We start from the raw sequence: 23,364 nt of genomic DNA on the forward strand, positions 1-23,364 counted from the left end.
AACTTGAAACTGTATATTTGATAATTACCTCGTTGTTAATTTTATTAGGTACTATGCATCCAGTTCCTTTGAGTCAGTTTTGCTATGGTCAATAATTTGGTGTACAGCATGCAATGTTACACTATTTAGGTGGTAAATAAGTATTTAAAACCTACAAATGTTAATACATGCTAGATTATTTATATTTTTTACTGCTCAAAAACATGCATATATCATCCCGAGATTATAAATCACCACTCTCAGCTACTATACCTGAAAACATCATTAGTGAGGCTTGATACAGCTGGTCCAGACCCTATCCGATATTTCTGTTAACAGCAAGGGGAGATAAACCAAAATATTGGCTCTACATATATCTTGTTTAGGTCCCAAATGGTGGAAACTCGATACAGCTATCCACTGGTCCTACAGATTTTGCTGTCACAGATCTATGTCGACGATTACAATCTGATCTGGTCAACTAATTTGATGTTTGACCATTACATCTTGATGATCAAAACCACATGGGCCTGATAATCAGCCCCAATGATCATATAGAAGACTCCTGTACAACGATCATTGGGGGTGTCATTTTTACCGAAAGTCGATCTAAACACCTAAACTATGTAAAGTTACTCCGATCTTCTTAGTTTAGGTTCAAATGTAGCTGTAACAAATTCTCAGGTCCATGTGATCAAAACGTGTACTGTGAAAAGTCCCGACCTAAGTAATGTTTCAATAAGACAGTCTGCAGTGATGAAATCAAATATGAAAGAAAAACACAGCAATAAATTAATGCATTTATTCAGTCTTTAAAAAATAAATATGAAAATAAATATGATCTGCTAGTAAGATGAACTTATAAAAACCTACAAGAACAAGACCCTCGATCGCACTTGTTGTTGGTAGATTAGAACCATCTGTAATCCAATCGGAACCGTCGGCACTCTCCGTAAACGAGAAAATATTGTTCTCGTTTATGGAAAGTGCTGACGGTTCCCGATTGTCTGTAACCATCTCAGTACTAGGGGAGGTAGGTATGTAGTTGTATGTCTTTAACGTGTTGACCCTGAACCAGCCAAGGTCGTCTATACTATACATTCAATTCTTAAACACTTTGTTTTGTTCCAATCGCTTTAATTGATATCTTTTGGACTTTTCGAGAAATACTTAAAAAAATAAAGGAACGGAAAATCATGAAGAACTTGTTTCCCACAGAATTTTAGTTTAAACTTTATTTCAATATCGCTATGATATTCCAGTAATACAACCATAATATACATATAGGATTCGAAAACAAGTACAAAGTATGAAAATCCGTCTCCCTTTTTTGTAAAACGGCGATTGGACGTGTTATTTTTCATTCAGAATAGATAAATGGTCTGGTGAATTATCAGATCACAGATACTAGGCTCGTCTCTCAGTTACTATAACCATAGAGGGTTTGACAGACGAAGCTAGTGTGTCTGATCAGATAGGCATTCACTGCTGGTACAAATTTTTGAGTCCATCGTAATCGTCATACATATTGTTTTTAGGTAAATACTGAATGTATATTAATGGAAGCAATTAGCTTCTTCTAAATGCAAAAATATAACTACCGCGAATATGTTAGAAAATATAAATTAAGAACACCATGCGTTTACACAGATGTGCCTTATGCATTTGAAGGGATCAGATTGCAGAAAGGACTGTCCGCTAGGGCACAGGGACCTGATATTTTGTTACAGCTATATTTGGACGTAAATTAAGAAGTTCCGAATAATGTTACACGTTTCAGGGCTTTACAACAACTTTCGGTAAAAAGCCACTCACCTCCTTAATAATGATGTATACGTGAAGGGCTCGTATATATCCTCACTGGGTTGGGTTGGGATTGATTGGGCGGTATTTTTACCTCAAGTTGTTCTTAACCTCTAAAACAAGTAAAATTACTGGGAACACCTTAGTTAAGGTCCAAATATAACACATTCTCAGTTCCCTTTGCTCTGGGGTAGCTGAGATACAAACCAAAATCACTGAGAATATTTACATCATATGTGTCACATTAGTATTGTTTGTATAAGAGTTAAATACTCTGCTTAGATTAGATAGCGTTGTCCGAGTGATATAAACTATGTATTGTGACCGTATTTAGTATGGGATTCTTAAGGTAATGCATATCCTGGTTCTAAGTCTTACAGGAGGTCGAAGGGTTGCGGGTTCGAGTCACGTCACGGCACTGTGTTGTATCTTTGAGCAAAATACTTTACCCCGCTGGTTCCAGTCTACTCAGCTGTAAATGAGTACGTGGTTGGGTAGTGCTAGAACTGTTGAATGCTAGCTGTGGACGCCGAAATGGCAGCAACGGCTGTATGCTCCCCAGGGAGTTGAGATAGTTTGTTGCAAATGCACTATAGCAATTTGTGAACCGCTTTGAGATGACCTACGAACTAGGTTATGATAAGGCTGTATACAAGAACTTCGAATTATTATTATTATTATTACATATATTACATAATGATGTCCATTATAGTTTTACTATCAAGTACGGTCGACGCCAAATTTCGGGAAAACCCGCACAGAACACTGTTGAAGGTTTCATCAGTTAGGTAACTGGTCAGTATCGGTGGTCAATTCCGGTGATTTCGTCCACGGGTCAGATGAGCAGGTCTATGGACATGTGGTGGAGGAGAAGTCGCACACTCGGAAATTGTCGTTCCATTTGAGGCCCGGCGGGCACGGCTGCCTGTACAGAAACCCCCACACACAGGTAACGTAGCCGTCACAGGTATCACACGACTGGTAAACTCCCGGGGCCATACCCTTGCATTGTTTTACACACTCTGTAACAAAGATCAAGGTCAGACAAAGGTCATATCTACACTCGCTGTAATGCTTAAGGTCAATGTAAGACCGATGTCATTGAACTGATGCTACTGTAAAGCAAACGACCAGTTACATAAATAATATGAAAGAGGAACGTGGCTAGACATACTAATATAGTAGTTCAAGGCGAGGACGAAGATCATAAAAACACGAAACGATTTAGCAAACACATTCAGAGAACAGCAATCCGTTCACAGTTTTAAATAACTAATTCAATGTAACCTAGATTATTTGTTGCCGATTTTTTTATGTTGGAAATCGTAAATTGAACGTTATAGTAGTAGTTTAAAGTATGATTTGCATAGAGTTAATATTATAAGTGATCCAGCGTGTGCATGTGGAAATGAATGTGAAAAGAAAACGACAAATTCAGAATGATGAAATCTCTCGTTGTTGTAATATTTCTCCTAATGTTCCTCTTTACTGTTCACCAAAACTGGCTGATGAGTTCTCCATATAGAGCTTACCTACATTAAAAATCATTTCTCTTTCTTATTCTTTTCAATTTCTTTCTTTCTTTCTTTCTTTCTTTCTTCCTTTCCTCTTCTATCATATAGCTATTGTCTTTATAAATATATTTGTTGCTGTTTTCATGTAATTTATATAATGAAATTTATTGGGAAGACGTTTCTAAGTTGAGATAACTTGTGCCTGATCCTTTTTGATGAGTGACAAAAATAAATACATTTAAGCCAAAGAACACGGTATTATCCTTCAAATCTATGAACCAGATGCTAATGTTTTAATTTTGATAAAAAAACAAACTGCAATCATTTCCTTTCAATGCTTCTATTTATTACGTAGTAGGTGTTCAGACTGTTCTTGTACATACAGCACGGTACTTACGTCGCTTGACACCGTGGTTCACAGGTCGGACAGGTACCCCACCAGTTCCTGTAAATAAACACGGAAACAAACGTTTTCAATTGTGCCGACTTTTATTGATTACATTTAACAAGAAAATGTGAAATATGTCCATCTTGCATTTTTAACAGGACACATTTCTGTAACTTAATCTTTAGCTGGAGATCGGGTATGTTGGTGGATTTGACTCGTGACGATAGCGCGGATCTGATGCCGACATTATAGTGCTACATAGCTGAAATACCATGCCGAAGGCACCCACCACAACATTCCGCCCGGTCACATTATACTGACGACGGGTGAACCAGTTGTTGCCATTCCCTTAATGCTGAACGTTTAGCAGGGACAGAACCCATTGCCTTTATTCCTTACTTGGGCAATCGTTCAAAGTCCAAAAGTGAGGTATTGTCGAGGAAGGCTCTTCGAATCAAAAGATGGTTGTTAGAAAGGAGAAAGAAAATTCCAAATATTGCAACCGAGGCAGCAGAAGATACAGAGGAAAACCCTCAATTCTACAGGGTGGGTTGGGGTTGGGATTTGGGTTGGGGGGGGGGGGGGCACATTTTTCGTCTTGTCCGACATGCAGTGGGATACATCAGGCTTTTTTCTTCTCTGAAACTGCAGGAGAGATGGGTCAGCAGGAGAGATGGGTCAGCAGGAGAGATGGGTCAAAAGTCCTACCAACCTGGGACAGGTGTAATGACAGGGGCCGTAACTCCAGCAGGTGTCAAACTGCCACTCCCTGTTGCAATGGTAACTTGTGATTTTGCAGAGGTATTTCCTGAAACGATAGTGAAATTCAATTTTCTTCCATTTACGATATATCATCTTACACGGCACGCGTCGCATTTCCCACTCTTCATTATTTGTTTGTATAATTTTGTGTCGTTGATTTTAATCAATCGCTCCGTTTCCATCATCGTTATCTCCAAGTCTCGTGTTTCCGTTCATTTTGAGTGGAATGTATGAGAGGTATGACGTAATTGTGTATGTTATTGTACACTTATCTGACCAGTGTCAAACTGACCTTTTACTTCTATCGCCCTGCGCGATTCTTCCCGCTTTAGTGCCTTCTCTATCCTTTATCTTACTTCAGTAGGCACCACCGTCCTACCTTACAAGGGGTTACATTGAGGTTTTTTGGAACTCGGTAATTATCATTTTTTCTACCTTTCCGTAACATGTCCATATTGATGATGGGTGCGGTCATTTGTTTTAACCAAAACTCGTGAAGAAGAGCCTATTATTTATATACTGAAAATGTTCTTGGGTGCAGGTAACAATAACATATGCCCGATACTTTGTGGTTCATATTTATATATTATTGCATAGACTACTTGTTAGTGAATTTGTATCTGTTATTAGTATTTCTGGTACGTGTCAATGTCAATTGTCTAATGTAAAGCGACTTCGTTACAGTACATTGTCTTATGTGTGTTTTAATGTTGTTACATGGATGATGACTCAACCCAGCGAATAAACAGATGACTTACATACTGGTAAACGTCATCTTCGCGAAAGTATGGTACTATGGTGTTCTACATCTGATTATATTTAGTGGTCATCGCTCAAAGTAAAGGGTCAAGGTCCAAAACACGCTCTACTAATTGTGAAATAACATGCTGTGTACTATGTATCTGAGGACACCGTCAACACATTGATTATCAACAGCTTTTCGTAGTTATCGGTCAGGGTCTAAGTGACGGGCAAACCATCGTCCGTAGTAGCTTGTATACATGGTATCTCGGTCTTTACCGCCACCCTTTCCCTTACTAAGTTATCGGTCAGGGTCTAAGTCACGGGCAAACCATCGTCCGTAGTAGCTTGTGTACATGGAATCTCGGTCTTTACCGCCACCCTTTCCCTTACTAAGTTATCGATCAGGGTCTAAGTCACGGGCAAACCATCGTCCGTAGTAGCTTGTGTACATGGTATCTCGGCCTTTACCGCCACCCTTTCCCTTACTAAGTTATCGATCAGGGTCTAAGTGACGGGCAATCCATCGTCCGTAGTAGCTTGTATACATGGTATCTCGGTCTTTACCGCTACCCTATCCCTTACTAAGTTATCGATCAGGGTCTAAGTCACGGGCAAACCATCGTCCGTAGTAGCTTGTGTACATGGAATCTCGGTCTTCACCGCCACCCTTTTAAGGCAAAATGTCAAAGCAAAATGGAGGCCTTAAGAGTGCTGAAATACACAATCTTTGTCACTCTGGCGGTCTCTCAACACCAGGACAGAATTAGTAAACGAAAAAGCAAACAATGTATCGGTAACAAATATTGAAACGAGGGCAGCAATCAATTTCCATCTTTTTGATGTCTCCTAGGAAGAAAGCATAAATTTCTACCCGAAGTACCCAACAGTCGAATCAATGAGGTGTCATTGGTGCAGTCTATTGCAGACTTATATATTTACTGAGTTCTTAACGGCCAATCAACGCAGAAGCGGTCTTTAGGGCCAATAAAGGGTAGATAAAACAAGTGAAAGGGAATGACATCAAACAAACTAAAAGACAAAAAGACAAATGTCAACTTAAAATGCCAAGTGGGTATGGTCAGTTATATGTTTTGGGTATGGTCAGTTATATCTTTTGGGTATGGTCATTTTTACTTTTGGGTATGGTCAGTTATATCTTCTTGAACTGACGAACGCTTTGATCTATTGCATGAATGTGTCATTCCAGGAGGTACACATCATTGGAACTTACCAGAATGAAGGGGACATCCTAGGAGGTCAAATCTCAGGGAGATATGGTTGTTCCACTCCAATGGGTTGATGCGGACACACATAGCGACTACCGGACACTGGAACATTTTGGCCTCGGGTGTGTCCGCATCACTATTTCCCTTAAAGAACTAAAAATAAAAAATGAAAAAGTTTAAAATGAATCTACACATTTAAACTTCTTTATAAAATGGACAATCGTTTTGCACAAAAGACATACTACTCGTATGTAGTTGTTAAATATAACTTTATTTTTTACAAAATTCAATTATCGAACTTGAATGTTAAAAAGGTTTCATGGAGGTACGGTAGTCTAGTCGTAGAACGCCGGGCTCGTGTCACGTCACAGCACTGTGTTGTATCTTTGAACAAGATACTTTGCTCCACTTGTTCCAGCTTTTTAGTCAACACGTTTTACGTATGAATACTTACGGCGTCGTTTGTGTTTGGGCCTCCCACGGGTTTCCAGTTAACACAGTCGTGACTGTACAGGACCCGGTACTTTGTCACCCACTGTTTACAACAGCCATTGCGACCCTGGGTCACGACCCCTCGGATCACGGTCGGCCCCTGTAGTTTAACCTAGTGGCGAAAATCAGAAATAATTTGAGCTAAAACATTGTTAAAAACATTTCTTATATGACCTTGGTTCAATTTTGGTTTTAAATTGTTTAACGTCCTGTCAACAGCTAAGGTCATTTAAGGACTTACCTACTGTATGTTGTGTAAGCGCGCGTGAGTGTGTGCAAGATACATGGTATGTTGGTGCATTTCCCTCCTTGTGGAAGCGCATATCTGACGCCGACTTTATAGTGCTATCTCACTGAAATACCATGCAGAAGACACCTAGTTGTGGCAAGGATGTTAATACCTTAGCAAAAAAACCACCACCCCATACCCTAATAAAGGGAACTATAACTTTAATAAAGGGATTTGCGCACCTTCTCTTCTGTTTCAACAGTAATTAATAATATATTTCCAACATTTCGGTCCTTAGAATCACCGTTGAGTCTTAGAAGGACGAAACAGCAGTATGTCTGTATTTCTTTTCCGGAATGTTAAAGGTGCATTGAACTGTGTTTGTTATTAATCTTAAACGACTAAGTTAAAAACATTATAACATCAAACGGTAGATTTACATATAATTATGTCAGCTTCTTAACATTTCTTTTATCCCGCATAATTCCGACAAGTGAACTGAAATTAACTGTACTATGGGTAGCGGTTCGGGCCAAAAACGATATTCAGTAACGTTTAAAAAAAAGTAACACGTAAGAAGTGCATTTAACGCGTTAAAAGTCAGTTCTAACGCGTTTAATGTTACTTCTAACGCGTTACTGTTTTTCGCTTTTGGCCCGACCCGCCACCCATTCTGTACGGCGAGTGTTTAATGATATTACATTGTCATTGAATGGTAACTAGATCTCTATCTCATATAACCAGTATGCAGTCATACAGACCTCAATGAACTGGTGGACATCGTTTTTATCTGCTGACCATCCACCAATCAGGGTCATTCCAGAGGCGTCCTTGACCTCAGTAACATTTAAGCGCCCCCTGGAGGGACCATAGTCATGTTTCGGGTCTGAATTGTTTTTGTACGTGGAGGAAGCGGTCAGGCTACTATCGGCTACTCCGTCCGGCCCTGACAGAAAATGCTTCCTGCACATATCTGGAATGTCCATGATTTTAATCAACATTTAAATTGTCAGTAGATCGTCTATTTACTAAGTAAGGTAGGACCTCTGTGAAGTATTTATCGTAGACAAATTGCGTTACACAAGGAAATGCAAACGTATTCATATTCACACGCTAAAGTTACACATTAGCGCATGGACTATTTCCTTGTACTTCAGAAATCCGTTGGTGTAGTGTCAAAGTTGTATACTTTATTAAAAAATGTTTTACGAAATCAATCTATTTAAAGGGAATTGGACAACAAGCCCTCTCCCTGACGCTGTACATACTTTCGTGCACTCAAAATGGTTTGAAAGGCGCCACAAACAGATTGATGGTGTTTTGATATATGTTAGATGTATTGTTCTAGCTACAATGTGTAAAATGTGTCTATACTGATAATAGCTCGAAATCTGAAGTGTTTTTATCTCATTTAATATATTATTATTGCCTAAATTGTCCAAGTGTGAACGTCTTTGTATGTCACATGTTTGTTCCACAGGGCTCAATTCTTGGACCTCTTTTATTTCTGATATATATAAATGACATTGTTAAAGATATTTAAGCTAAAATAAATTAATTCGCTGATGACACTTCTCTTTACGTAACCGTTGATATTCCTAGAGTCAGCGCAGACATTCTTAATAGTGACCTTAATTAAATTCATAAATGGTCGCAAAGATGGTTAGTAAATTTTCACCCTTCCAAAACAGAAACCCTGCTCATTAGTAGAAAAACCATTAAAAATGTTCACCTTCCCTTAAATATGAACGATATTAACATCTCTGAAGTTACTATACACAATCATTTAGGTATTTTTCTCTCTGGAAATGGTCATTGGAATGAACACATCAGTTATTTGATATCCAAGATTTCACCTAAAATAAATATCTTCCGTAAATTTAAATTCTCTTATTCGACCTATATTAGACTATGGCGATATCTTATGGGACTGCCTTACTAAAGCTCAACCTGGTTAATAGAAAATCTTCAATAAGAAGCAGCACGCATAGTCACTGGCGGCACTAGACTCACAGGTAGAATTAAACTGTATACTGAAACAGGTTGGCTTCCCCTCGAGGAAAGGCGTATACAGCACAATCTTATTCTTTTCCACAAAATGGTTCATGGTCTGGCTCCTCAATATCTTCTAAATATTTTACCTCAGCGTTACCGAAATTACCACAACCATGATACTCGCACGGGTAATAATGTTCGTCCACTAGTTAGTCATACGAGTCTCTATAATAAATCTGTTTTGCCATCTGTCATCAGTATCTGGAACTCCTTGCCCGACTATGTCAAGAACGACCCTTCAATTTATAAACTTAAAACCTATCTACACAAGCCCGCTCACAAAATTCCAATTTTCTACTTTAATGGTACCAGACTGGGGCAGATACATCATGCTAGAATAAGAATGGAGTGTTGTTCCCTCACGTTTTATCTATACCAGAGAAATCTAATTGATAGTCCGCTGTGTTCTTGCATGCAAGCAAATGAAACCAATGCACATTATCTATTACTTTTTTTTCTTCTTTTTCTCAACTACGTTTACATACATTTAACGAAATCAACCATCCACTCTCAACTGATTTACTTTTGTTCGGGAATGATGAGCTTACAGATGATGAAAATGCTTTTAATTTTTTCATCTGTACAAAACTTCATCATCCATTCTAAGAGATTTGACTAAGTTCAATTCATTATACAACGATCCTTTGTTTTACATCACCTATTTCCTCTCCTTCTATTCTTATTGGCACGGGCATCTATATCCCCCTCTTCTTTTACTAACATTTCAAATATCCCTCGAACTACGTGTAAAAGTTACTGTTTTAAGTGTTTATATTTCTTTCCATAGAATTCAGTAACTATGCCATCATGCCTTAATTTAACGAGATAAATTATCGGAAACGGATTTATATAAGTTATTTCAACTTGTTTCCGGATCCCATTCCTCTGTACTTTGTATGTTATGTGGTGTCATATACAACTTAATATGGAATGAAATAAAGTTTATATTAACATGTTTGTCGGTCAAAAGCTCTACAGAGCTTGTTATTTGTTTTTAAAAAGCCCACAGACTTTAAATAAAGTTAACTATACGGTTATATTACATCATCTATACATTTTCTCCATTAAGTTGTAGGGATAGTCACAGTAGGAAAACGTGTTTAATGATTTCAGGGTTCACAATGTGTTTTTATAACTTTACCAGATACGCTCCTTTTGAATATATTGATTGAAGTACCATCGTAAAAATTAGCGTTGGCTAAAAAAACAAGTGATATTCAATAAAAGAACTAGAGTTGTCCTTATTTAATTTACATGATTACATATAAGATGTAGAGACATGATTAATCATCACTTGAAGATATTATTTCATAGATATAACATACAGTTTTTCCGCACGTTAATATTAATAACAGAATAACTGAAATTTAATATGAGATAACTATTGACTTGACGGCGGGATATTCTGGAGTATCCAAAATAATCTCGATGCGTTCCGTACAAAGTCTAGAACTAAACCTTACAAAACATCTGATCACAGTTAAATTCAAGTACATACAATAAAGGACAAAAGACAATGGTAATGATCTATTCTGAGAAAGTAATCATATGTGCTAAGGTGTATAGAACTTCACACACGAGTCTTATCTTAAATGTCACTAAGTCTATGGATATTGACGTAGATAATTACAATTTACGATAATGTTATATGCATGTATATAGTCAATTCTGTCTAAAATTCCAATAAACTTCTTTTGTATAAAGTCACATTTGAGCTATTAGATATGAACAATTCGGAAAATGAATTCGATGATACATAGTAAGATTAAAGATTTTCATGAAAAAGCAGTTACTATCACAATTAATTCCAGCACTTGTTTATCACAAAATTTCAATGTGATAGATATATAATTTTAAAGACACATACTTACGTTACCAGTTCCATGATTACTTGTATTTTGACAGGTGATTACCTTTTACTTACATACATGTTACTTATTTGTAACCTTAGCTAGATGCACGATCACATTTTAAAGCATGAAACAATTAATACAGTAAAACACCGTTTACTCAAACTCGTAGGGTTCAGATCAATTGTTCGAAGAATACTAGTTATTCGACGAACCGAGGTCCGACCGACATCGTCATATTTTTTATCAGGTGGGACAACAGTACGAGCACTGCAACTATCGCGGAAAGTAGATGATAGAAATGAAAAAAGAAGTTCAATCAAGATGACAGCTTTTTGATAAGATTTAGAATAGCTTAACAACGAAAACATATAGACACCGGTATCAAGAAAGTAAATAATGTTAAAAAGCTGCACGTGTAACGTACTTGTCGTTTTGACCTTGTCCGCCATACTGTAATCGGCTACGTTAATTCTAGAGAGTATTTTGACTGGTGATTACCTTTTATATAGACGGATGTTATTTATTTGTACCCTAAGCAAGACACACGATCACATTTTAAAGCATGAAAAGATTAATACAAGTATAGAGAAAAAGTGAACATATATTTAGTATAAAGATAAAACCTTTGTATACAGGCAGACCTGTTTACCGATATAGACATCTTGATTATAATTCATTCCCTTAATTTCATTGTTGGGTTATTTATATAAACACGTTAAAAAACTTGCCCGAGAGACCATCCTGATAACTAATATTTCCTCTTACATTCCACATATTCACAATCCCAGGGGAATTACTCTACATTAGGTGTTAGAGGCGATATTTATTAAGAGAATATCATATCACGAACCTTTTAATGCGGAAAATAAAAAAAATATCACCTACCTTGGCTTCTGATCAGGGGTATCAGACCTGAAAAACAGACATTTATTTATTAATTGAACGTGAAGCGTGACGTCATGAATGCTTTTTTAATGGACCCCCATTGACGTGCTGCACTTTAAGAATCTTTGACACACGTACCTTGTTAATCGGAATTTTACGTTTAAACATTCCATCATTATCGGTGGTGATGTTATCAGTCTACTTGTCTGCAAAAGGTTCTCACGATTTACCCGTGTACAGGTAATACATTTGTATATACGTTAACAATCATACTGATTAACATTTCGTTAATCGAGTGAGCCCCGTAAAGAACACGAAATATAAGTTGGTCGACTAAATCCTTACCGTAACATCAGCAACAAGTCTGAAATTGCGTTTTTGTTTGTTATTTTGTCACCGTAGAACTATTTCCACTGATGGTAATTACGAAACGTGTTGGACAATAACGTTAAAGCTGTTTAATAATGACTATTACCAACCATTAGAGGAACTCCATCGTTAATCAGAAACTGTTCTCAAATATTACCGACCATCAGAGTTAATCCATCGTTAATCACAAACTGTTCTCAAATATTACCGACAATCAGAGGTAATTCATCGTTAATCAGAAACTGTTCTCAAATATTACACCCATATTCAATCTTGATCCTTGGGAGAAAAGCAGTCAAAATAATGCTTAGTTACATCGGGTACATACATCAAAGTGTATGGAGTTATCTACAGTAATGTCGACACGAAATGCAGGTAATTTGAGCAACTGGAAAACCGTTCGGGCCTTTTCCGTATTTCTTCAGAAAAAAGCTAATAGTTTTTGATATTACAAGATCATTTAGAACTTTAACATTGTCCTTGCCCTTCTGTGAACATAAATGATGCAAGGCTATGATGTGGAATATGTAATACATGCATATTTATGACATACTAGCAGGGGATATGAAATTGTCCCCCAGGGATGTTGAAGTTTTGGTCAAATCCTCTCTTCCCTACTTTGGTAAACTGTTAATAGAAATACATATTTATTTTCTGAGAAAAATACCTACAAACGGGTTGGTTAAGTTTTGCTACCTCAATGAAATACCATGACGAAGCCATGTATCATAGTATTCCGCCCGATCACATTTTATACTGATAACGGTAAATAATCTGATTTAACACAGAAATGCTATACATTTATTTCATCACTTCAAGCACACATCAGAGATTTGGATAAATTTCGAAATCACCTCACCGGCCGTGCTATAACGCCGTCTTAAGTCGTCTGTTATTGTGATAAAACTCGCTAAAACTCGAAGGTTGTAACTTGAGATTCAGAATCACTCCCTTCAGCCATAATGACAGATAGGTTACCCCTATCCTACACACCGCCCCCTCCCCGGCTCGAGTCGAGCCCATAGGGATGGCACACTATTAGTTCATTCAATTTATTTACAAGGGATCTTTCAACCCACTTTAGGAGTAGAATTGGGTATATACTACTATCTGTCATTTCTCGTTGGACACCCTTTATATTTAGACTATCACTATTTACATTAACAATAGGCAAAAAGCAAAATATATTTTCTAAAATATCAACACCGTTACCATGCATACATATATTGAGTGACATATCAAGCAAATTACATTTCGTTTTTTACTTACAGACAACGAGAAAATATCCATACATATCCACGAAATTTTCGATGTAACTAGCATTAATCCTAGTCCAAAGACAGAAAATATCCCTTTGTCGTGAACTCAAATTTCAATGTTTGATAAAATAAACCAGATCCAGGGACAGAGTTTACACTAGATAAGCGATGCCAAGTTTCCGCTTACCCCATTTACATGTCTGGCCTCACCGTAAACACTCATTGGTTTAAATACAATCGGTCTCCGATCTAAAATGTTTTTGATCAGATGCCGTTTTGTGGTAAGGACTAAATCCCTATATATTTCAGGTATGCTTTAACCTCCTACAGTCGGGGGTACTTGTATATCCCAGGTATGTCAGAACCTCCTCCGGCCACGGACCTTCGACAGTCGACGACACGTGTGTCACAGAAGTTAATTGTATTTACGGAGTACATAACGAGATACATCCTACAGGTAAACACTGCCACCCTAGATATAGGTTTCCATAGCAACCGGTTGATAAGATGAGGTATAACACACCTGACCGTTACCCAGGTAAGACAAATACCAACATATCATACCTACATGTGTACAGGGGGATTATGCATGTTTAAATAACTACCAATAAGTATAACACAATCTGTGTTATCTAAAAGTAACCAGTATTTGCCGTGTCGAAATTATTCAACATAACATTTAAATGGATTGAACATTCATAAAGTTCAAATGAATAGAATAAAATACATTTAATGATGTTTTCTTTAACCAGACGGAAGCAAATGTTTCAACTTAGCGTTTCGATGCCAGTTGTACTAAAGATCAAAAGAATAAATCCATATTTAAAGTGTTCCAACTCGTATGTAGACTACAGCCAAAAGGGACAGGTGCCTCAACTGGTGATTTGGTTTGGTGTAATAGGGTTTAACGTCCTTTCGACAGCTAAGGTCATTTAAAGGATTTTGACCAAGAAATTTTACTCTTTGATAAAATAAGCGAAACCGGTAATGCACTAAAATTAATATCGAACATTGTTCAGCGAGCGTTTATGTGTCTCATTACCTAGATATAGGAAACCGAAGGTGACCGCCCATTACCGGTGATAATTTTAATGAGCTTTTTAATGCCTTTTAACCATTGTGTAACTGTTTCCCATTTCCCTGATGTTCTGAAAAAGGCACAGGTTTTACCAATTTTTAAGAAAAACAATCCTATGGAAAAGAGTAAATTCTGGCCTGTTAGTATTTTACCCTCTTTGTCAAAATGTTTTGAAAGGCTTGTTCATAACCAACTGAGTGAATATAAGGCAGGCCTTGGACAACAAAGTTACATATACAAGAAATCAGCTCATTAAGGAAAACTAACATTTCATTTTACTTCACACCTTTATAGACGTCTACATATATTTTGCTACTTTTTTTTAATTTCAGTATGGAAACAACTTGAAAAAGAAAGTGGTCAAGAACGCAACTCTAGTGAAGTATCCATAATGATGTGGAGGGCTCGAAATGTCCACAAAATGTGTGAACAGATTATCTGGAACGCCTCCTACGTTCATAACCAACTGAGTGAATATAAGGCAGGCCTTGGACAACCATCAGCATGTTGGAGCCATCCTGATGGACCTGTCCAAGGCATTTGACTGCATTCCTCATAATCTGCTACTCGGGAAGCTGTAAGCTTATGGATTGGGTATGTCATCTATTGACTTCATCAGCAGCTACCTGAGTGGCAGAAAACAGCAGGTCAAACTGGGGCCAGAGACAAGCAAATGGACTGATGTAAAGGGGGTCCCCCAGGGTTCTATTGCAGGACCTCTAATTTTTAATATTTTTATGAAATATATTTTTACCTTTGTAGATAAATGTATTTTATACAATTACGCAGACGACAACACGCTTTGTGACAATTATATGTATTTGAAAGATTGTTTAGAAAAAGAGAGCAAAGTTCTTATAGAATGGTTTGATTTTAATGGTATGAAGGCCAATTCAGAGAAATTTCAGGCAATATGTTTTGGCAAAAAGAATAGTAACACTATCAAATCTTTTAATATTGAAAGCCTTGAGATTATTTGTGAAGACAGTGTGAAACTTTTAGGTGTGGATATTGACTTTCTTCTTAAATTTGATGTACATATATCTCGCCTTTGCAGAAATGCTGCTAAACAACTTGCTGTTTTAAAAAGACTGGGAAACAATCTTACAAAGAAAGGAAAATTTACCATTTTTAAGTCTTTTATTCTATCAAATTTTAACTATTGTCCACTTGCCTGGCACTTTTGTACATTGACAAATACTCGAAAAATGGAAAAAGTTCAGGAACGAGCACTTCGTTTTATTGAAAATGATTATGTTTCCCCAGTCATTGATATTCTTAGAAAACACAAAACTTGATTTTTTTTGATGTAAAACGTATGAAAGATATGGCCTCTGAGGTTTTTAAAATTTTAAATGAAATTTCTCCATCAATTCTACAAAATCTTGTAGAGAGGAAAGAAGTTTTTTACAACCTGAGACACGATAACCTGGTAAAGATTCCAAAGGTGAACACCTCCACATTTGGTAAGATATCTTTCCGATTTGCCGCTTCCAAGGTCTGGAACAGCCTACCAAATGAACTTCGATTAACTGAAAACTATAAGTCGTTTCTTGGGCTGCTCCGCACCTGGAACAAAAATGTCTGCTCATGTGCTATCTGCAAACACCATATAGTGTGAGTTGTCCCCATTTGGAATCTACCTTCATGTTTTATACTACAACTATTTAATTTCACTGCTGCTTGTGTTATCTAATTTAATATACTTCAGTAATATACTTAATATATAATTAATATTTATTTTAGATTTGAGCTCCATTATTTAAAAGATCATTACTTTTTTACAATATCATAATTATAGCTCTGTTAATATTCATGACTTCATTGCCTCTTTTTAATTCACACTATATTAGTGTATATCCTGTAAATTTTTACACTTTGCTACATTAGCATATATGAACATTACATTAGTATAGTGTCTTAACTTGTCTTTTGTAACACTTGTGTGACATTCAAGTGTGATATCATATGCTCTACTGTATATTTTTAGCATATCTAATTTGAATTGTTGTCCTGTTTTTATATTTATTCCTAAGTACTGTGATCCTTGTTAAATTTTAAATATGTTTTGGCGCAAGAATAACACTACAGTGTAAATGTTATTATGTAACATGTATATGTGACGTTAAATAAAGCTTCTTGAATCTTGAAACCGGTCACGTGGTAATTGTGACGTTACCGTGGTGGATTCGGGTCACTGGTTTATTTAACAGTAGCTAGGGTTCAGGATCGAGCTACACCTCCGATATATTTCTGTTTTGTTTCGATGGACACGTCTGACAGTGGGTTTCCTGGCATGAACTAAATAACTAATATTAATCTCTACAACGGATGAGTGTCTATAAGGCCATTTTGTTGCCTCCGGTATATTCAGATTTTCACCTCCTTAATTTAAAAAAAATGTCCTTTAGCATTATATGTGCAAAAACTAAGGTAAAAGTACCGAAAGTGGGTCTTTGGGGGTACCCAGATAAGTATGAAACTTTCACAAACTAAATATCATCATATAACTAATATACATGCCAAGTTCTATACTTATCCCACAATGCCTACATGTACATGGACTAAAGTGCATCTCCTGACTCTGGTATGTCTCGGCCAGGGGACAGAACCCAAAGTCTTCCTCACAGGGGCGAACGCTCAACTAAAGGCCAAAATTCAGGAAATGTCAAGGGAGACATTAGGAAGAAGAAAGAAGAGAAAAGATAAAATCCCAAATTTCGTCGCCTTAAAATAAAAGTCTTGAACACTTGCACAATAACACTTACCCTAACAAACCTTTAGCACTACTTGCACAATATGTACACTACTTTCTAGTACCACTTACTCACTCGCTGACCCATAATTAAAGCACTAGAATCACTTATTGGATCTCAGAATTACTTACTCACTTATTTAACACAAAACGCAATACACTACTTACGAACCACAATTAAATGACAAACAACACAGTGTTCTCATAAGTTTCTTAACACAAAAGAGGCACACATTTTACTCGTCTCTAGCCTCCTCCTCCTCCTCTGCCCCGACCAACCTGCTGGTGTACAGAGCTGTACATCTCCTCAACAACGCAGTGGTAGAAAGTTCGTCGGCCATATAGCTCTCCATTCTGATTGTCCCTTGCGAAGTCTTCGGCAGAAACGTTGGTCTCTACCAGAGAAGTCTCTCTCACACGAAGGGAACCAGCCTATAGAAAAGCGCCATCCCATGTCCTGCCTTGACGTTGAATCAAACATGTAGAAGTTACGTCATACAGCAATTTTATAACAAACCTTCAACATCGTTGTTGGTACGGACACTCTGTCGGAAGACAGTCCACGAAGCGTGGGTGAAGACATCGTCGTCTATCCACTGACCCTCGATGTACTCCGCCAGTCCGACTAGTTCAGAGGTTGTTGCGCGGCGATGGAGGGCCATGCATGTGTGCTGGCGTTGTCGGTAGGTTGGGACGAGAACAAGTTCCTGTACGTGTCGCCGAACTGCCTTCGCGGTCACGACAGGAAAAGAACTCCTGTATTGCCAACCAAGTACCAAGTACAGCATTCCGGCTAGTCACATTGTATTGAGAACGGGTGAACCAGTTGTTGCCATTTCCCTAAATACTGAACGTTTGATAGGAAATCACAACTACCATTTTTAAGGACTTTGGTATGTCCCGGAATGGTGACTGAACCCATTGCATTCCTTACTTGGGCGGGATACACCCACCGCTTATACAAAATTCAGTATACTCGGCCTGCGGATGCTCCAGACCAAATTTATTCAAAATCGACTTTGCCGTTCAGGACTAGCAGCGTTTTAAAAGTAGTTGACGGACGGACGGAGGAGCGCCATGACATAAGCTCACTTGCTGGTTGGGCAGGTTAGTTTAACAAACAGACAAAAGAAAATGTTTGACACAGGGATCCACTAAACCCGAAGGCGACCATATTATATAATTAATTTACAATTTTATATGTATCTCCGATCTTAACTATCTAGCATGATGTGTGAAGTAGCTTGTTAATGCAACTTGACACAATTCATGGTCGTATATATTAAGTTATCATATAACCGTTACTCAAACTAAAATCACTTGTATGATATGAACGGGAGGGGAGGTAGCGTAAAGCCTGCACACTAACACAAGTCAAGGGTATACTGAGTACGCTTGTTTGGTTTGGTTTAGTATTGTTTAACATCCTATCAAAAGCTATGGTCATTGAAGGACGAACAGTAATATGACAGTAGTATGACTACTGAATGAGTCAAGATACCACACACCTGACCATCTAACTACATACCCAGTGAACAAATATCTCTAGTTTTTATCATATCTCAGTACCTTTGAAATGATTCCACCCATGTAATGACAAGACAATGATATGACTAATGCGATAGAAGATGTTGACTTTGCCTGAAAATAGTTCCGTCCCAGCTTACACGATAACACGAACGTGATCAATGCCTAAAGAACCTTGACCTACATGTCTATTTTTAAATCCAGCCTACCTGTTCGAACGTGTAGACCTGTCGTACAGGTAGATAATAACCGGATAATCACAGGACTTAATATGCAGATAATGACCGCGTACGTTACTTTCCAATGCAACTTAATAACTCATTATCCGGACGATGTTCCTGTTCAAATTGTTGTTTTTCATATTGGAACATCTAAATTATCTAACACATTCATTCGTCAGTGCTCGGGATCATTTTAGTCACAAAAGATGATCGTAAATGGAAAGTCCTCCGTTTATAGCTTCCTCAATAACGTGGGTTGCTGAGTATAATCTTTTATGTGAATCAACCTCAAGTCTACATTACTGTTCATAAGGGTTAATTTAGTACAAATTAATTTTCTGAAAGTCAGCAATACACGCAAGCTAGTTTTAATCACATGACGTCATCAGTTCTGTGCACATTGAAAACTTATGTGCAAGCAGCGGACATTACAACTGACAAATTGAACCATCAACACAGGAACAGCGCCCTCATGCAGGCACCCTAATGAAAGCATATCTACAAACTCTAATCAAAGTACTGAAAGTTAAAGGGGCTGGTCGGGGAAAAAATGTCATATTTGCTAAAAGGGCATACACATGTTTAAAATACCTTCTTATGAAATATACCGATTCAAATTTTGCTGAAATTCACTCCCTAAGAGTAAAAAATATTATTATATTAAAGAAATCCGAAATCGTCACCTGACAGTCTAAAACTCTCATTTGACCCAGATCAGTGATGTAATTCTACCGCACGCGCATCATCAACAAGGCCAAATGTAAACATCGCGGCGGAAGAAAAAGATGCATGCAAAAGTCATGACAGGCACGAGGTATCTATACCGTTATATATAACAACATATAGGTAGGAATACTACACTTGCATCATACAAGACCTTTTAAAACGATTATTTACGTATGGTATTGCTGTCTTGTCCGCTAGTTGTGTCCGACATGGCACATGACGGCGTGCTATTGTTGTTTTCTTCACTGCCTCACTTTCGAAACAACCACGTGACATATTATAAATAGATCTGCGCTAAATTTACGCGGGGCTTCCCCGAGATTTCAGTGGTCAAAACCGGACATTGCAAGCAGAACTCGACCATCATATTGCCGTAGTATAACTTTTGGAAGGCCAGAGAACGAATTTAGACACATATATTTTGTATTTTTTTCCCCCGACCAGCCCCTTTAAGGCAAAAGATAGACCAAGACAAATATATTATTTTGGGAATGGGGAACAAAAAAGGATTAACTGTTAATTTTGTTATGAATTCTAGTTTTATGTAAAAGTGTACCACTGTGAAGTAATTCTTCTTGTGTGTACAGTATATCTTTATATGTTTGTCAGAAGAGGGGTACTAAGTTTTCTCTAGAATATACCATTTTAGACCTTTAGATAATTTACTTGCGTAGGAATTACTTCCCTTTGTCCATATTTCAAACGTTAAAAAACAAAAATTGGCATTTACCCCTTTTGTCAATAACTGATTATTTTAAACCATTAAAGCCAAAGATATTCCCTTATTACTTATAAATCACTGGCATATTTTAAGATGTTGACAAAGTTTGATCAGAATTAAGTCATATTTTACTAAATTATTGTGGAAACAGCTTCTTATAAGAACTAATTTTGTAGTAGATTATGCACAGATTCAAAGATTATTCATCTTTGAACTTTGCCTTTGTTGTTGAATAATATATTAACCTAGTTTCATCAGAATCTGTTCTTATGACAGTGACAAAGTTACTTGGCAAAAGCCATTGGCCAATTGGAGCGTAATATGCTAATTAAAAAAAATATGCATGGATTTCGCTCAACTTTCAACTTATAGTCTAAGTTTGTATATTGATCGATGACTATTCAAGCAAGTTATCTTGTAAAGTGTGGACATTGACCAGGGTATGCATGATTTTTTCAAGTTTCAATTTCGCATGAGTCTGTGTATATTGCTTATACACAACCCAAGTTTCATTAAAACTGAACAGTATTTAAGGATGTTAACTTGCAGAAACCAAATTGTGAATAAATCGATGACTGCTTCCCATACCTTTATTTCGGTCAAAAAAATGAAAAGCTTTTAAATACAGTGGATCACATATTCACTGCAGTGAAATAGTCTCTTCTTATGACAAATGGAATTATTTTGCATCACTGTTCCAAGGAACAAATTAGATAAATCAAAGTACTGTAAGTACTAGAGACACAAACGAATTGGACCTGTTTTTATATTTCTTTTATGGGATTGCATCAATGCTCAAATGAAAATAGAAAATGTTCTGAATCTTAGTTTATAGGCAAGAAGGAGTTGATTCAAATTACATGTTGCATAAATGGACATCTTTATACATTTTTTTAAAGTTGACCCTTGACAGAAAACTTGGTATATGTTTAAACATTATTGCTTTTAGTAGTACCATACTAAATTTGGAAAGAATTGAATAAAAAAATTAAAGTTCTTGCGTTTTCTATACAATGTCATGGTCTAGAGAAAGTTTATGAACCAAGGGCTATCACCTCATGAAAACGAGAGATAACCCAACGAAAAATACTTTTCGCGCTTCTCCAAGCTGCAAGGATTGTTATCAGCAAATTTCATTGAAATCCATCCAGTAGTTTAGGAGGAGTACACGGTACTACATTGCGTCAACAGACAAACGGAAAGACGGACAACCTTCGTTGCGGGGGATATACAAATTCATAACATATGTTAAGCTTGATCATCTATATAGGCCAGCGTTTAAAATAAGATGTATATATCAGTCTCAAATATATTTTAAAAGAGTACTGCAAATGTACCAGCTAGAGCACATTACGGTTTTTATTATTGTTGGTATTAGAACTTGAAAGTTGAGATTGCATGTGTATATGCAAACAGGTAGTGCATGATTTGATGTTTATAAAATTTTGTTTGAACACTTAGTTAGGAAAGCACTGAAAATGTATCTGTTACATGTTGTGTAGCTGTAGCCTTCACCTTGAATGAATGAGCTTGACCTTCAAACTGTCTTGAACAATTGATGTATGGAATGTTGAAATGAAGATTCAAGAAATATGGTTGAAAACTTTAGAAATAATTGCTTTCACTGACATAGCCAAGAGACAACCGTGTTTGGGATTCCTCTCTTATATCACACGAGTTTTAATGTACAAAGTTGAACAGGTAAAATCGAGTGAAATTAACAAACATCAAGTTACACATTATAACTTTTGTTTGTTTTATTTTATTGATATTGAGCATTAGCCTTGTTAAACGTACAATGAATAGCAGGGATTTTTATTTACTGCTTAGCATTGGCGCTGACTTTTATTTCACTGGACAATAACTAGTAGGAAGCCATGGCCAGTGTTTCTATCTTTTAAAAACCTATTTTTAACGTTTTTCAAATTTGCTCCCACCACCCATAGATTTATATTGATCAAAACCAACGTAGTTTCCAACATTTGTGCCTTTAGTCAGCAGAAGCTGTTCAATCACATTCATTAGGTTGTAAGCATCAATAATCACAGATTCAACACGTCCCAACTAAAGATCACTGACTTCTCCATTAAGCAAACATTTGCAAGGAAAGCGTTTGAACTATTCCCTGTTGGAAGGGTCTGTGGACTTATCTGTCACGAGTTTGAGAGAAAATGATATAGCTTTGTAAAGTGAAGTCAGAGGTTTATTCACTTACTTATCAAGTGAAAGTATTTCTTACCATTTTCTTTGTTGTGGTACTACAATATTTCTTAAAAAATTGATTTCGAATGCTTCCCCTTTGTTATGTCAGGTTTTCAGTCGTCGTATGACCATGTTGCCAGTATGAAGTTCCAGTTTATGTAACCTTTTTTCCTTTCCTGTTGCTTAATTTTATGGCCCTTCGCCTGGTTTTCTGTGCTGCCATCTGTGCTCAAATTTTCTTTTTCATCATTCTTCTTTGACTGCCTCGTTTTCTATTTTGTTAGCAATGTGAACATGCAAAGTGTTTTTTTTTTTTTTTTTTTTTTTTAAATATTTGATTGATTTTATATACGACATTCAACATAATCGTTGGAGTAATAATAAACATCATACGAAATGTTTGGCAGAACCCTATTGTGTTTATTTGCCTTAGAAGATATATATTTAGATCGGTGTTTACATCCGAGACTTAGGATTATCATTGTCAATTTGTCATATTTTATCGTTGTCTTATAATCCGCCGATTGTAACTATGCTAAATTCATGCCTGTAATTGATATGTTAGTCATTCCAAAA

General features: G+C 36.9%; 1 protein-coding gene across 1 annotated transcript; it reads right to left on the minus strand.

The window, feature by feature from the left end:
• Nucleotides 1–2,318: 2,318 nt before the first annotated feature.
• Nucleotides 2,319–18,053, minus strand: LOC110459286 (inactive carboxypeptidase-like protein X2). Its single transcript, XM_021511470.1, has 7 exons — nt 17,909–18,053; nt 7,899–8,110; nt 6,871–7,020; nt 6,422–6,569; nt 4,397–4,492; nt 3,694–3,741; nt 2,319–2,804 (listed from the first exon to the last, which is right to left on the minus strand). Exons 1-7 carry the CDS (start codon nt 18,051–18,053, stop codon nt 2,632–2,634), a joined length of 972 nt encoding a protein of 323 aa, XP_021367145.1. The 3' UTR covers nt 2,319–2,631.
• Between the last annotated feature and the right edge of the window lie 5,311 nt (nt 18,054–23,364).

Source organism: Mizuhopecten yessoensis, unplaced genomic scaffold (assembly GCF_002113885.1).
Source record: "Mizuhopecten yessoensis strain PY_sf001 unplaced genomic scaffold, ASM211388v2 scaffold10007, whole genome shotgun sequence".
In the NCBI taxonomy this organism is placed as follows: Eukaryota; Metazoa; Mollusca; class Bivalvia; order Pectinida; family Pectinidae; genus Mizuhopecten; species Mizuhopecten yessoensis.